This window comes from Anarhichas minor, unplaced genomic scaffold, assembly GCF_050575085.1.
Source record: "Anarhichas minor isolate MPS153535 unplaced genomic scaffold, ASM5057508v1 ptg000062l, whole genome shotgun sequence".
Lineage (NCBI taxonomy): Eukaryota > Metazoa > Chordata > Actinopteri > Perciformes > Anarhichadidae > Anarhichas > Anarhichas minor.
Genome location: NW_027466508.1, coordinates 2,657,270 through 2,671,488, shown reverse-complemented (window position 1 = coordinate 2,671,488; position 14,219 = coordinate 2,657,270). Strand labels below are relative to the sequence as shown.

General features: G+C 43.3%; 1 protein-coding gene across 1 annotated transcript in view; it reads left to right on the top strand.

The window, feature by feature from the left end:
- Positions 1 to 14,219, top strand: part of celf6 (CUGBP Elav-like family member 6) — a 130,683-nt gene that overhangs the window by 80,718 nt on the left and 35,746 nt on the right. Inside the window, exon 3 of the mRNA XM_076077955.1 lies at positions 4,749 to 4,797. Within this exon, the coding sequence (XP_075934070.1) occupies positions 4,749 to 4,797 (49 nt within the window). The remainder of the gene's footprint in view (positions 1 to 4,748; positions 4,798 to 14,219) is intronic.

Sequence of the window (14,219 nt, the reverse complement as noted above, 5' to 3'; positions counted from 1 at the left end):
ACAGCGGAAGGAGCGGATCTGGTCTGTGCTGCCATTGTCAAGGTTGAGAGGAGTAATTAAGTTTGCCGTCTTGCCTCTGTGTTGTTCTACGATGTACGCATTATGTTCCTTACACACAAACTGAATTTTTATTCTCATAAAGCTCAGAAAAATCTAACTTACTCCCAAAAAGAATTAAGACTCAAGACAATAAATAACAGATAATATATAACAAAAATTGGTGACCAGACGTTCAGTATCCCGACAAATGTAGATTCATCTTAGAGAAGTTCACCATCAGCCGTTGGCACCGAATTTGTGGGGACGAACTGTATATGTGTGCCTTTGCCACTCTGCACCTCCTGGACAAGAATATCTTTCTATTTAGACAAGTTGGCTTACACTCTTCCCCTCATTTGGTGAGCCAATATTCGTCTTGCGCCACTGTGATTGCCACAGCTGTTTAAAAGTTATGAGATGAAGTAATGTGTATGAGAAGGTAATGATTCATCGCCACATCCTGCTATAAATATTCCACTTCACCCAATACACCTGTCGTGTGTGGATGCTCACTGAGGAAAGAAAATAGCAGGTGTGCCCAGATATGCTTTCATTATCCATCATGTGCGCAAGACACAACACTTGAGCAGATTGGAGCTCATTTTCATTGCATAAGTGTAAAACCATTGTTTGAAACAATGCTTCAGTTTTATATTGTGTGCATTTAGCTCGCTGTCTTTTTGAGTGACTTAATATTGATTGCGCGACCAGCACTTTCTGTGGGTTTAGCCCTGTGTTCACTTTGCTACATATCTACTCAGAAGACAGCTCACATCATAACTATTAAGTAATCATAGTTGATTAGCATGTCCCTAAAATTGAGTACTAACTGTTCCTTACTTGGTTCAGTAGATGCAATAGAAGGTAACAATTGTCATTCAGTTATAAAAATGTAAATGCATTTCAATTTGCAAATCAGTATGATTTATTCTGTCCGATTCAACTTGGCTCACCAAGAATGTTCTTCACTCTAGTCATCTAAAAAGAAAAGAAGTTTAAGAGTTACAACCAGAGAGACTCAACAGTGGACGAAGTACTCACACTTCTGTCACGGTCCTCAGAGAACATTTTGTATGTATTTAAGTGTCTGGTAGATTGCATTTCTCTTTGCTGGCTTTGTGAGCAGTGGTATTCACAAAGCATGGTCAAAGGCCAGCTGTGTCCTTGTCTCTCTTTCCCTCCACTGCACTGTTATCAATCAGGCAGACTAGCCAAAGATAGATGGACTGATGTGCATGCACACTCAAACACACACACACAGTCATACGCTCTGAAACTTACACACAGTCCTTTACTGGAAAATGTAAGCAAGTTCCTCTCTTCCACACTGTTGGCTTTCCACCCCTCTGTGACTTCAGCTGACTTTTAGTCATCATAACTTAATGAAAAATATAGATTTGCCTCTGGAGATTAGAGCAAAGAAAAAAGAAAAGAATGTAGAGACATAAAGGAAATAGAGCATGAAGGAGGGGGAAACATGGAGAGGGAAAAAAAGTGAGCGAAAGAAAGAGAAAGACAGAAAAGGGGAGAGATGCAGAGAAAGAGAGATGGCTTAGTGTAGCAGCACACAGGCACAGAGCTGTGAGTTCCCAGGCAAGACAGCATGAGCTGCCTATTTGTCAGCATTGATCAACCCATTAAGGGGCTGTGGTGGGAAGCATATTGGTTTTGGAGGCCAAAGGGGCAGAGAGAGACAAAGATAAAGCAAGACGGGAGGTTGTTGAACTCCTTTCAGCCTCGGCAGCCACACGTCTATCGGATGAAAAACCCTCTAGTCCTCCTCTCCAATGTCTATGCAGTTCATTTTGCGGGGCCCAACGACAAGGCTAAACGCCATGTGCTATCTTAGCTTTCTGCTGCTGCAATGCTAATAAGAAACTAGCTAGCTCCTCAGACAGACAGAATGTCACTTGTCCTCTTCCTTAGTGTGTGCGTGTATGCATGTGTGGAGGCAAAGGATGGGTGGTGTGGGAGTGGGGGTGGGTCCTGGCCCTAGGGGAAAGCAGGCTGCCTCTTCGCCCAGCCTCTGATGAATTCATATAATTAACTCTGCCTTGATCTGTTGGCTAATCCTGCACTCAGTAATAAGGGATTAAAATGTCACCTAAGCCACCTGCTGCTATTGAGCCCCTAGACTTTTTGTGCCTGTGTGTCTGTGTGTGTGACAGAGAGAGAGAGAGAGAGAGAGAGAGAGAGAGAGAGAGAGAGAGAGAGAGAGAGAGAGAGAGAGAGAGATAAGAGGATAAAAGTAAAGTTAATTTCAAGATTTCTGTGCAGTACGCATATGTGCTCGAAACATTTCCTCTGTTTGCACAAGAAAATGTATATAGAGGACACTATAAAGTAGTTCAAAGAAGCAGACATCTGAACTGCTGCCACATGCACAACTCCACATCTCACAACTCCATAGTTTGGCATCAAGCTCAACTCCATAGTTTGGCATCAAGCTCAACTCCATAATTTGGCAGGAAGCTGGAGCAGACGTTGCAGCAGACTCGCTCTGAAAACTCATTGTCACAGTCACTAAAAAGGGACATGAAAGTGGGACATGCTGGAAGGTTGGAGTTGAGGAATCTTTTTTTCCCCTCCCCTCTCACTATGACCTCCTCGGACCAAGTAAAGAAAAAAAAGAAGGAAGAAAGAAAGAAGAAAGAAAGGAGTGCCAATTGGTTGGCTAACAGCCCACAGACCAACGGACAGCTTGCCTTGCCTGCCTTGCCTGCCTTGCCTGCCTTGCCTGCCGGCCACCTCCGCTCGGTTGCCTAGCAACCACAAGTGTACTTTTGGGTTGTCTAATGACTCTTGTTGCTGCAGTGGCTCAGGGGCTACTAATGAAGCCTCCTGACCAATCGCTGCCGTTTAAGACCTAGAAGCTGACTGATCACTGGACAGGGATCTTGGGACCTCAGGCTACTCTAAACCTCTTATGTGAGACAAATGTTTCCCCCAACCTGAGCTGCTGCCAAGACACACACAATATACACACACACACACACACACACACACTATATACACACAACACACCTTCAATACAATACTGCCTACAATGCTCCAACCGACCTTAACTCTCTCCACTGCTTACTCACATACATCAATTGTCAACGTATCCTCATACAAAGGTTCACATATTGAAAAGTTATATATAATCTTTTGTCCGTTCTCTTGCAAATGTCCAGCAACACAAGCGATTAGTGCGCCTGCACAAGCCCTGTTTAGGCAACAAAACCACTGGGTTAGGTTTAGGAAAAACCGTGGTGGTTAAAACATATATATTTGTTACGTAAAATACAATAAAACAATGGTTTCCTGGGTGAAAGTCCTCTATCAACGTCCATTTATATGGATGTGACTGCGCTTGCGTCTGAATCTGTGTGTGTGTGGCTTCAGTCGCTGGTCTTTGTGATGCGTCAGTCATCTCTCTAAGCTTTGTTCCAGTGCCACAGCATATTGCAAAGCGAGTACATTACGTCCCCAGGGTGTCATCATGTATATGCTTGTCTATACATGTCTCAAGCCTTAGGTCTATATTTGGCCATGGTCAACTGCTGTCAAGTGATGCGTTGCCTGAGGGCCCAACACCCACTGTGCTGCCCTTGCTGACTGATCTGAGGGGGCAATATCGTGTGTCATTCACTGGCACTCACATGTTGGGCCTGTCTGCATGGCCTAGTTAGAAAGATAGGCCCACTGCAGACTGAAGCCAGAAAAACACCATGCCAAATATAAGACACAATGCCAACTATGACATGCGTGGGTAGCCTCAATAAGCAAGGGTCTTCGAGGGTGGCTCATAACACCTCCCCTTTTAACAAAGGAAAGAGGGGATATTATTCGTTTCAGAGAAGTCATAAGATCAAGTGCTTTTCTGTTTTCACATTCAAACTCCGGGGAGTGAAAAAAAAGAAAAGAAACCATAGACAGGGGAGCAAAGAGAGCCAGGGGAGTTTTTATCCACGGTGTGCAGTTTTTAAAAGGTTTTTTTTATGTTAGCTTGGCGACGTTTTGCTTTCACCTCACTATAAAATTGTTCTTCAAAGGTTGTTTATCGATTCCCCACTGTTAACCTTTCACAAGCTGTTTCACAGCTACGTTGTTCGTTGGCTCTAAATAGCTTCCAGGAGGAGCAGGCTGGGTCAGGGTGGGGCTGGCTGTCCAGACCAGTGGTACATTGGTTGTGAGTTGCAAAAGGGATTCTGGGTAGAGAGGAGAGAGTGGAGGAAGGGATGGAGGCAGAGAAAGAGGGATTGCTGAGGGTCAGGGATGAGCAGTATATAGCTGGTGACTGCGAGTCTGGAGCCAGGAGGGGACAGGAAGAGCAAGGGCCAGCCTGAGAGGACCTCTCCCTCTGGGGCTGGGAGTGGCTGATGTAATGGCATTAATCTCCAAGTGCCATCTGACACCCAGTGTGGCTCCGTCATTGAAAAGTGCTAATTCTGCTGAACTGTGGGGGTAATTCAGGCTTCTCTAGAGGCAGTGCCCTCGATTAATTAAACACGTTGGCATGGAGAACCAAACAGATTGATCTCTTTTACATTGTCATCACTGCTGATTTTTGCATTAAACTCACAGAGCAGGACAGAATCAAGACATTAACGCCAGGAACACTAGCACATTTCACTTGTTCACTCCTATCATTTCGTGCTAACCTGGGATTTCCTATCTCTTCCTTCTCTCTCTCCGTCTACTTCTCTCTCTCTCTCTCTCTCCAGATGAACCGACCCATCCAGGTAAAGCCAGCCGACAGCGAAGGACGAGGAGGTAATTAACCTTATCCTGGTCTCCGTTGCACACACCCCTTAAAAACATACACACGCAAACACACAAATACACTGGAACAGCGTACACGCAATCCTTAATATTCTGCTCTCACTTGAGACACACTGGGAGTTAGTAGAGTTGCCCAAAATATAGGTCACTTGCTTCTATTGACTTCCCATCTGTGCCAGCAGAGGGGCTGTCTCAGGTTCACAGTCACTGGGAGCAGTTCAAAGACAAGATAGAGAGACATGGAGAGAAATATAAGAGAGACAGGGAATGGTAAAAAAAAAAGGGCGAGTAGAGGATCTACATCCTCTGATTTCCATAAAGATAAGAGGCAATGGAATAGACCCCAAATATACAAAGACAAGCACACACACACACACACACACACACACACACACACACACACACACACACACACACACACACACACACACACATATACAGTATATAAACACCCCAGAGCTATACTACATGGACAGAGACGGTATCATTTTGAATGGATGTATGAATTTATAAGTCATCGAATGAAGGGGAGACAGCATAAAGTAAGTTTCTGAAACTAGGAGGTATCATTGTTCAAGGGCTTTTGAACCTCTTTGTGGTATCTGTTTTTTTTGTCTTGTCGTAAGAACACAACTAATTCCTGTTTCACTTCTTTAAACTCCACATCCACATGTACAGTATCTACTATAAATGTTTCCATAGTGCCTTCCAACTTACTTACTTATTTCTCGAACTGTCCATTTAGCTACCTATCTATCCTGTCTGCCTAATTTAGAGTACTGTCCCATGATTACATTGGGATTAAATAGGATAGATTGTTAAACCATCTAAAAGTTATCCGAGTCAGATTCAGTGTGATTCAATGTTTGATGTTAAGACTTCCAGCTGAACTCACTTGGCATACTGCATATGGATCAACGGGTTCAATTCTACAAGTTGAATTGGACCATTTTTTGTTAAGCAAACCCGCCCATTTAAAGCATTAATCGTGACATTAAAATGTAGCGATTGTGCTTTGACATAGTACTGTTCTTTCACAAAGCCTCCTCCCTCCATCTTTAGTCTGACTGACAAGGTGATTGACTAGCTCATTCTGAAGCCATTTGTGACTAACAACACTGAGGTTAATGCAGATTGAGCCTGTTAAAGATTTACATGGGTGGAATACGATCTAATTGGACCAGTCTGTGTCTGCCCTGTGCTTGCATTTCAGAGTGGTGATTTAGACTGCCTAGGTCAGATTAGACTGAGCCACTTTGCTGATTTATGTGGTCAAGTGTGAATCAGATGGACCATTTCTATTGCCACACACACCCCCGTGTAGATCGGATTTTTTGTCATGGCGGCACTTTAATTAACGGCCATCTAAAAACAGGCAAAGTCTGACGGACAAGGCATGGGCGAGAGCCAATCGGCATTCTCACCAAGATAAATTGGATCTCTGGACTTAAAAAGGGAGGATAGATGGGTCCCAATATCAATTACAACCCTTTTTTCAGCAGAAAGAGAAGGGAGATGAACCGGCAGTGTGAATGAAATACAGAGAGCTCTTAGGCTGGCACAGCCTCTGCCAGTCTGTCAGATGGACTTTCTATATGGGAGGACAGGACAGGACACAGCACAGAATGAAATAAGACCAAGCAGACAGGCCCCAACAGAGATATTGAGCGTTAATGGCAACAGGAAGTCAGCAGACAGGCCAGGGAAGTAAACCACAGTCACGGCTGACAATGAAATGAGATTTACTATGAAGGCCTGTGGTTAAAGTAAAATAGACAGCCCAGCTAAGACTGACTAAAGGAGAGAAAGTAGCGAGGGATCCTTCTGTGGAAGGCTGGGGAGCAGTGAGGTGCACCAATCCCAGTGGAGCCTCTTGATTGTCAAACCCAGGGCTGCACCGGGACATTTGTACCTCTAAAACAGAGTCACATTTATCACTACCAAGACATCAGCAATTATCTGTCATGGGAACTTGTGCAGAGGTCTCGATTACGTGCCTGTGCAGGCATTAGGGCCCATTACGCCATTTGGAGACTCCAGTAGCCCCTCACGGTGTCCCTAAGAGACGACTTGTCTCTGGGGGTATGGGAGTGTCAGGAGGAGAATAAAACCAGAGCTCAGAAAATGACTAGGGGGGGCCATGGCGCCACACAAATCCTGCCACTCGGCTGCCATTGTGGATCACAGAGCTGATTCTCTGGCTGTCTATTACAATGACTCATATCTTATTTTATTTTTTCCTTGGATTATCAAGAAAAAATGGAGCATGAGAGGGGAACTTCACAGCCCTCAAATCTATTTATGTTCCTTGAGTCAGCCAACCTCTTCCCCACAAAGTCCACATTTATAAGATATGGTTAACACCACTTTTATTTTTCCTGCACAATTCTATCAAACCATGATTTCAACTCAGAGATACCGAGACACAATCAAGGCATGATTCTTCTGCTCACTCACTCTGTGGTCAGTGCAGGAACAGATACGCTAATATAGCTCCACTTGAAACCCAAGCAATTTGCTTCAAACCAAAAGAGGCTGAAATGAGGAAAAGTAGACATCGCTTGTTCTCCCTCTCTATTGTTTTTCCTTCCTTCTCCCTCATTCCGTCTCATTGGTACTGCAGTGCAAAGGGAGAGATGGAGCGAGTGATAGTGAGAGAGGTGGGGATTCAGTACAAGGCCCATGGAGGAATGTGAGAGAGTGAAGGATTGAAGACAAAAAGAGCGAGAGGGGAAGAGACGACAGGATGAGAAAGTTAACGGAGGGTGATGGAGGCAGCTGAGTGAATCTCAGCAGTAAATCATCTCAGAGCCGCCCCATCCCTATCTCCTCCTCGCCTCGCCAGGAATCCTTTTCCCCCTGACCTTGTCTGACGCTGTGTCTATGAAGAAAAGATGGGGCCAGATTATCTATGATTGGAGATGGCCATTATCTAAACACAATCTTGGAGCCAGGTCCCACTCCTCTAGCCACTGCTGTGAGACTGGAGACCACACTGATGAGAAGTGAGATGACGGGTCAGCCTGCAACACCCTCTCCTTTTATTAACTCTGATAAGATGGTTTCAACACTCTCCCGAAATGCCCAGCAACCTCCATCAACATCGACTTTTTCACAAAGTGCCACTCTCAGTGCTTTTGTCTACACACAGTCTCCTAACCCTACTTGTTTATTAGCTCCCCATACTTTTGTTTTATTAGATACTTATAGAGTGCCAGAGGCATTGCAATCCCTGCATTTTATACTCTGCAGCCCCGTGTGAGCCTTTTTAATATCTTATCCATGCCCTTTGTCTGGCTGACGGGAGTCTTTGTAAATGGGTCGTGTTTGTCCTTGCCAACCTGCTGCTCTTCAGATGGTTGACCCCAGTCGGGGCAGTGAAGAGATTGACAGGACCTTAAGATGTTGCGCACTGTGCTGTCATGCCCCACCCCAGCAGGTAGGGAAGAGTGAGGGCTGCTGGCTGGCTCTGGCAGGCCACAGGGGAGGGGCTGTCTGGAGGCACCTCACGCCCACAGAAGAGCGCGCTCCACTTTACATGCAAATGAAGCCAAAGGATCCCTCTGTGCCTCTGGACACAATCGTGCAAAACTCTGAAAAGTCAGGAAGAACCCTGGCAGCGGTTGATATGTGTGCGCGGAGAAATAGACACAGACATGGGGACCCTTGGACAGGCAAAATAATTCAGGGATTTCCAACAGTGACCATTGCACTGTATTCATTTAAGGTTTTAAAGTATTGATTTAAATTACTTTGTTGTAGAGATCCATGTTTGATCCATTGGAGAATGATGTTTCTAAAGTGCAAAAAGAAGGAGTTAAAATATGCTGCAACAGGCAATTCCTCACAAGTTTCCTTGATTGTTCTGTACTGGTTTTTGATCCCTCCCACTTCCCCGGGTAAATGGATGTGACAGCTGTAGTGGTATAAGTAATTCATTTACAAACACAAAGCCTGTATCTTCTCGTCGTGCTTGATACAACGACAATTTGAACGTTTGTTCTCCTTTAATTATTCCATTTACCACCTCACTATACTGTATAATCCCCTCGCATACACCAGATTGGGACCAGCAGCAGACATGTGTAGTATGCGTTTGCACATCATTTTTACTGGGATCGTATCTAAGTACTAATGTTAGCTGGATAGGAACTAAACATGAGTTATAAGTAGGATGGGGATTATTTAGTAGTTGAATGGGTAAAGGCATAAATCTGTAAAGGCAATAGGAAAGTTTGTGGGGGTTGAGAAATTAAGCTGTATACACACACATACAAGTTTGCGCATTTTTTAAAATCTAACATTATATCAATTTGGAATGAAACACTGTACTGTACAACAGGAAAACTACTGAATAAAAAAAATCTCACCTCTATTAAGTGGGTGCGTAATTATGAGTATATTCAGTAGTACATTTAAACGATATACTTAAATCTCCATCAAGGAATATTTGTTATTATTAGAATAACATGGAATGATGAAATGAGTCGCCCATACTGCTGACAGTGAAGATATCCCACTCTGCAGCTTTTTCTTTGCATACGTTACCTCTGAGTTAGTTTAGCAAGTTGATATTTACGCTAACAGCTAGCATTTGTGAGGTCATAACACTGAATTAACTTAAGAATGTTAGCCATCTCAGTTAACTAGGTAACCCAGCTCTGGCAGCCTCCCGGTGCACCTGCCAACATCACCGTGTACAACAGGAGATGCAGAGAACCGGGGTACGTTGTATTGAACTGCTATCTTGAAACGTTATCCCACTATCCACCAGACCCACTTTGTTAACATAGGCTCAAACAAATCAAAAAAACTTCTTCTAAAAATTCTTTGAAATACTGTAGCGGGAGAAATCACCTCATATGGGCTGATTCCCATGCTAAGGAAAGGTTGTAGGCATATTATATATGTTACATCATCAACTCTTTTTTTTGTCTTTTGTCTTCCATTTGTCCTCCTGTTGTATTTTTTGTTGCCATTATTACAAGTAATTGTCCCATACTCACTTTGCAGCATCACCATATTTGCCAAATAAACTGACAAACCCCTCTTTGCTTCTTCTGTTAAGTCAAAATAACCCCCCAAATTCATATGCAATAATTTTAATATGGCAAGAAATAAAACTTGTGACAGGTTTTAAATAAAAAAAAAAACATATTTATCACTAAGGGGAATCTAAAGTGGTGGAGCAATGTCTTCTGTTCACAGAAGTTTAACATGAAAAACTGCTGAGGATGCGAAAGTCTCATGGCCACAGGACTATTAACTCGAGAATACAAGAGTTATAACAATGCTCGATAACAAAAATAAATGTCCTCTCTTAATAATGTATAACGCTCACTATCTTTAAAAGCCTGTTCTAAAAGCAAATGGCACCGTTTGATTCCAAACAGACTCCTGCCTTTACACAACTGGCACATACAGAAGATGGTGAAAAATAATGTCTCACTCAATATTAAGAAGCCGTACTGTACACCCGGTCTGTACGCCTACATGTGCGAGCGTGTCTGGTGGCAGGCCTCCCAGGCAGTTGCGCACCAGCGTCAGGCTTTTCTAATGAGACCAGAAGAAGCACAACTTCTCTGTTGTGCTGCCTGGAACATTACTCTGCATTTGAAATGCACCCAGCGGCCTAGCAGGCATCATTTATCTTTAGATGCAGCTGTCCATGCTTTCTGAACACTTACTACTACCAAGCTTCCCCGACTGCTACCAGCGGGCAACAATGTAATAAAACCGTGAAAGAAATACATATATATATATATTTACCATGACACACTAGCAGGAGAGTAATTATTTAAAGAAAATATTCCCATTATTGCCAAACAAAAGCAGAAACTTTTGAAAAGTAGACTTCACAGCAACGCACTATTTGCCTGGAGAGAAAGAACAGGGTGAGGGATGCCATTAAAAGGGTAAAGAGAAAGATACAGGCAGGGCAATAGAGAGACAAAAGGAGATGGGAGGAAAGGAAAAGCACACTCTATATGCATATACTGCAGCCTACAACACAAGTAGCACTTTATTCCAGGGAGAGAAGCATCAATCTTGACAGCATATGGCGTCTGTGCAAAATCCATTAATTTTTAATATACCGGGCGCTGAAATGAAAAGGCTTCTTGAGACAAGCAATTGTCAGATGTCAGTAGTGTTTTGATAACTTTTTTGATCTCCTTTTTTTTATTTGCATTCATAAACTGGGGCTGTCCACATGCCACCTCAGTTTGGACATGGCTGTAGACTGACATGGAACCATTTTCCACACAATTGCTCCCACCTTCAGTCAGAAGATGAGGAAACACAAAAAAAAGGACGTGTGAATTACTTTGTGTATGAGAAGAAGTGTGTGTGCACTGGCAAAGGCCTGACAATAATAAAACGGTATGTCTTCGCACACATTCGCTTTACAAGTATCCAGTACTGTACATATAATAAAAATATCTTCCATATACACCCAAACCCATGTTAAGCCTATGTATACTTGAATCTGCTAATTATAGTTAAATGTATACAGTTAGAAAGGTTCCAGGATTAATTAATGGTGATTGAAGATGCAACGATACAAAAAAATCATCAAAATAATCTGGCCGGGCTTCATGACTGCAACACACACATGCACACACATTATCATTTTAAAGTAGTGGCAAGGTTTTGAAAGTGCAGATTACAAAAGGTCTCTTCAGAGTAGGGCAGAGAAGTGCTGTAGAGCTCAAATGTTCTCGAGCTGTGTGGCTCAGCTCTGTTAGTGGGATAAGATGAGCCCCTCTCAATGAGAGATAAGCACCAAGAGGTCAAACAGTCGGCTCAATGAGTTCTGTCATACTTCTGTATCCTCAGACGGTTCCATATGAAGGTCCTCACCCCTCTTAATGCAAATACATGACTGTACTTGAGAAGATTATTCTTTTTTTCCCCCTACTCTCCCCACTTTTAATGGATAACAATTTGGAGTCACGCCGCCGTCGTGCAGAGGGTGCATTACAATATATTTATTCATATTCATAAAATGCCAATTCAAAGCTTGCGAGTGGCCATAAGCGACAAGCGAGAACATGCAAAATCCAATAAGAGCTGCTTTGGAGACAGGTGCAAAGTGGACTAATTAATAGCAATCTATACTCTGGCCAGCGCATGCAGTGGGCCGACTGAGACACTCTTAGGTCAGGCAATGAAAAGATAGCAGCTCCAAATTCATTTTCTCACCGTGGCTATCCCAAAGGAAGGCTCCCAAGTACACTCACACTTCCTTTAATGCCTTCACTGGGGTGTAATTTATTTTTGCGTTTGCCAGCACATTTGGAAAGTTCATTACTTCGCTCATGGCTTGTTAATTAGCCTTGTAAAACCGCCATTAGATCTCCTCGGGCCAGGACCGAGATGAGACTTTTGTCCCAAAACATTAACACACTGCAGGAGGCCTGTAAAACTGCACTCTGCCCATTTAAGTTGTAACAGTGACACCTCGGTGTAAATCTGAAAGATGGAGGGACACCAAGGCAAAGTCATGTGCGCTCTGGACGGGCTGTTGCCTCATTTCATGTTTCACCTTTGCTGCCATGGACAGGGGTCAGGCTCATTTCTCTCCCACACCTGTTCAGGGCCGACTTTACAGCTACGCAGCTCCTCCACTGTTGCCCAATTTCCAGCTAGATGTCTGTCCTCCATGTCGGTATTTGCTAAATCCCAGTTGATGGTATAAGTGTCTCTGTGGCGATCACCTCAGGGTTCTTGCTTACTTCCAACCCCGGAGCTCCGAGGGCTGGAGGGACGGTAATGAGCAGTCGTACTCGGCTCAGCTGGTGGGTTTGAGAAATCTCGCTGTGTGAGGCGTGACTACAGGAACATGAACTGACACCACCGCTACAACACCAGCAGTAGAGACCAAGCAGCGTGGCCTTTATTGATTATTCAGGTGCTCATTTGTGTGGCCAAGCGGGTAGCAGGCACGTGTCTCATTTGAACTTTACAGGAAAGGAACAGGATCCGATTTCCCCGCTGCAAAAAGGAAGCGCTGGTGCTTTATTTTTAGAACAGCTGCGTCTAATGGGGCCTGGCAGGTACAGGAGGCGTCACATCTGTCGAGACCCAGGTGATGCTCTCGCCCTCCGCTCCTCGCCCGCCTCTAACCAGTCAAATGACTCACACTGAAGATCAACAGTGTCATTTCCAATAAACTCTTCTTACTCTTCCTGCCACTTTCCATCAGTTCTGCCGATGGGTTCTTGCTAGTAGCCATTTCATTCCACAACACAGCGGAATAGGGGATGCATAATGTAAAAGATGTAAAGAAGATGAATGCACTGTGTAATGCCAGGGCACTGGGAAGATTAATTAGAAAAATCCAGCTTTCTGGCTGGCCAAAATGTAGCGGTATAGGGCCCATACATCTGAGCAGGAGTGCCTCCCTCTGGAGGTCAGGATCAACTCTGACATGCAGTGGCAGTGAAGATATTGGTGTAGGTGGAGCTGCCTTTCAAACTTAATACGGAGAAGCCAGTACTCAACGTCATTCCAGATGTTAAATCACACCAAATTCAGCTTACATTTAGACTCTCCAAATGGGACTGTTATTACACTTTAACATTGGTCTTTGACCACTTACCCTTGACCTTTTCCTACTGATAAAGTTTACAAAAGAAGTCAGTTTGATAGTAGGAATATAGCCTTGATGTTTCTATGATGCGTACCTAGCATTGTTTTTAAGTGGACTTAACTTATTATATAGAATTAGTGACCAATAATTGACCATTAAGAAGTAGATCTGAGGTTATCTATTCATAATAGTGGAAAGTAAACCAGCTAAACAAATCACAGATTTACCCGAAATATTTAGTCAGGGGTTCAAATATTACAATATAAACGACCCAGTATAATGCTTTGCCATTCTTTTGTTTCAAGGCATTAGAACTAAACCTTGTAGCTCTTAAACTTATATGTGCTGAAATGGTTTCTGCAACCGCCCTTCTCCATCACTAGCCTGTGAAAGCATTAGGCCGTGGTCACGGTTATTGTGGTAAAAAAAAAAATCTCATTTACTCTTCAACTTGTATGAAGTTATAAAGAAATATGCAGCGTGTACGCAACATAGTAGGACGATAAATCATTTATTTGAATTGTGAATCTAGCTTAATTTACTTTTGTATTTGTTGGAGTTAAAAAACACAAATCTGCAACCCTTGCGCTGATAATCATCCACAAACATCGTTACACTGAAAAGCTTCATCTGTTACTTCTGGGAGGCCAACATTGGGCAATGCTCAGAATCATGTTCATTTTTTAATTCTACTTGACTAATTTTCCAAATAATTTGTTCCCTATCTTTAGTCATTCATACTGAAGAAATGAGAGTTTCAATTTGTCTCCATACGACATATTTTACATACTGTCAGCAGAAAGTGGAGCGGGTACTCTTG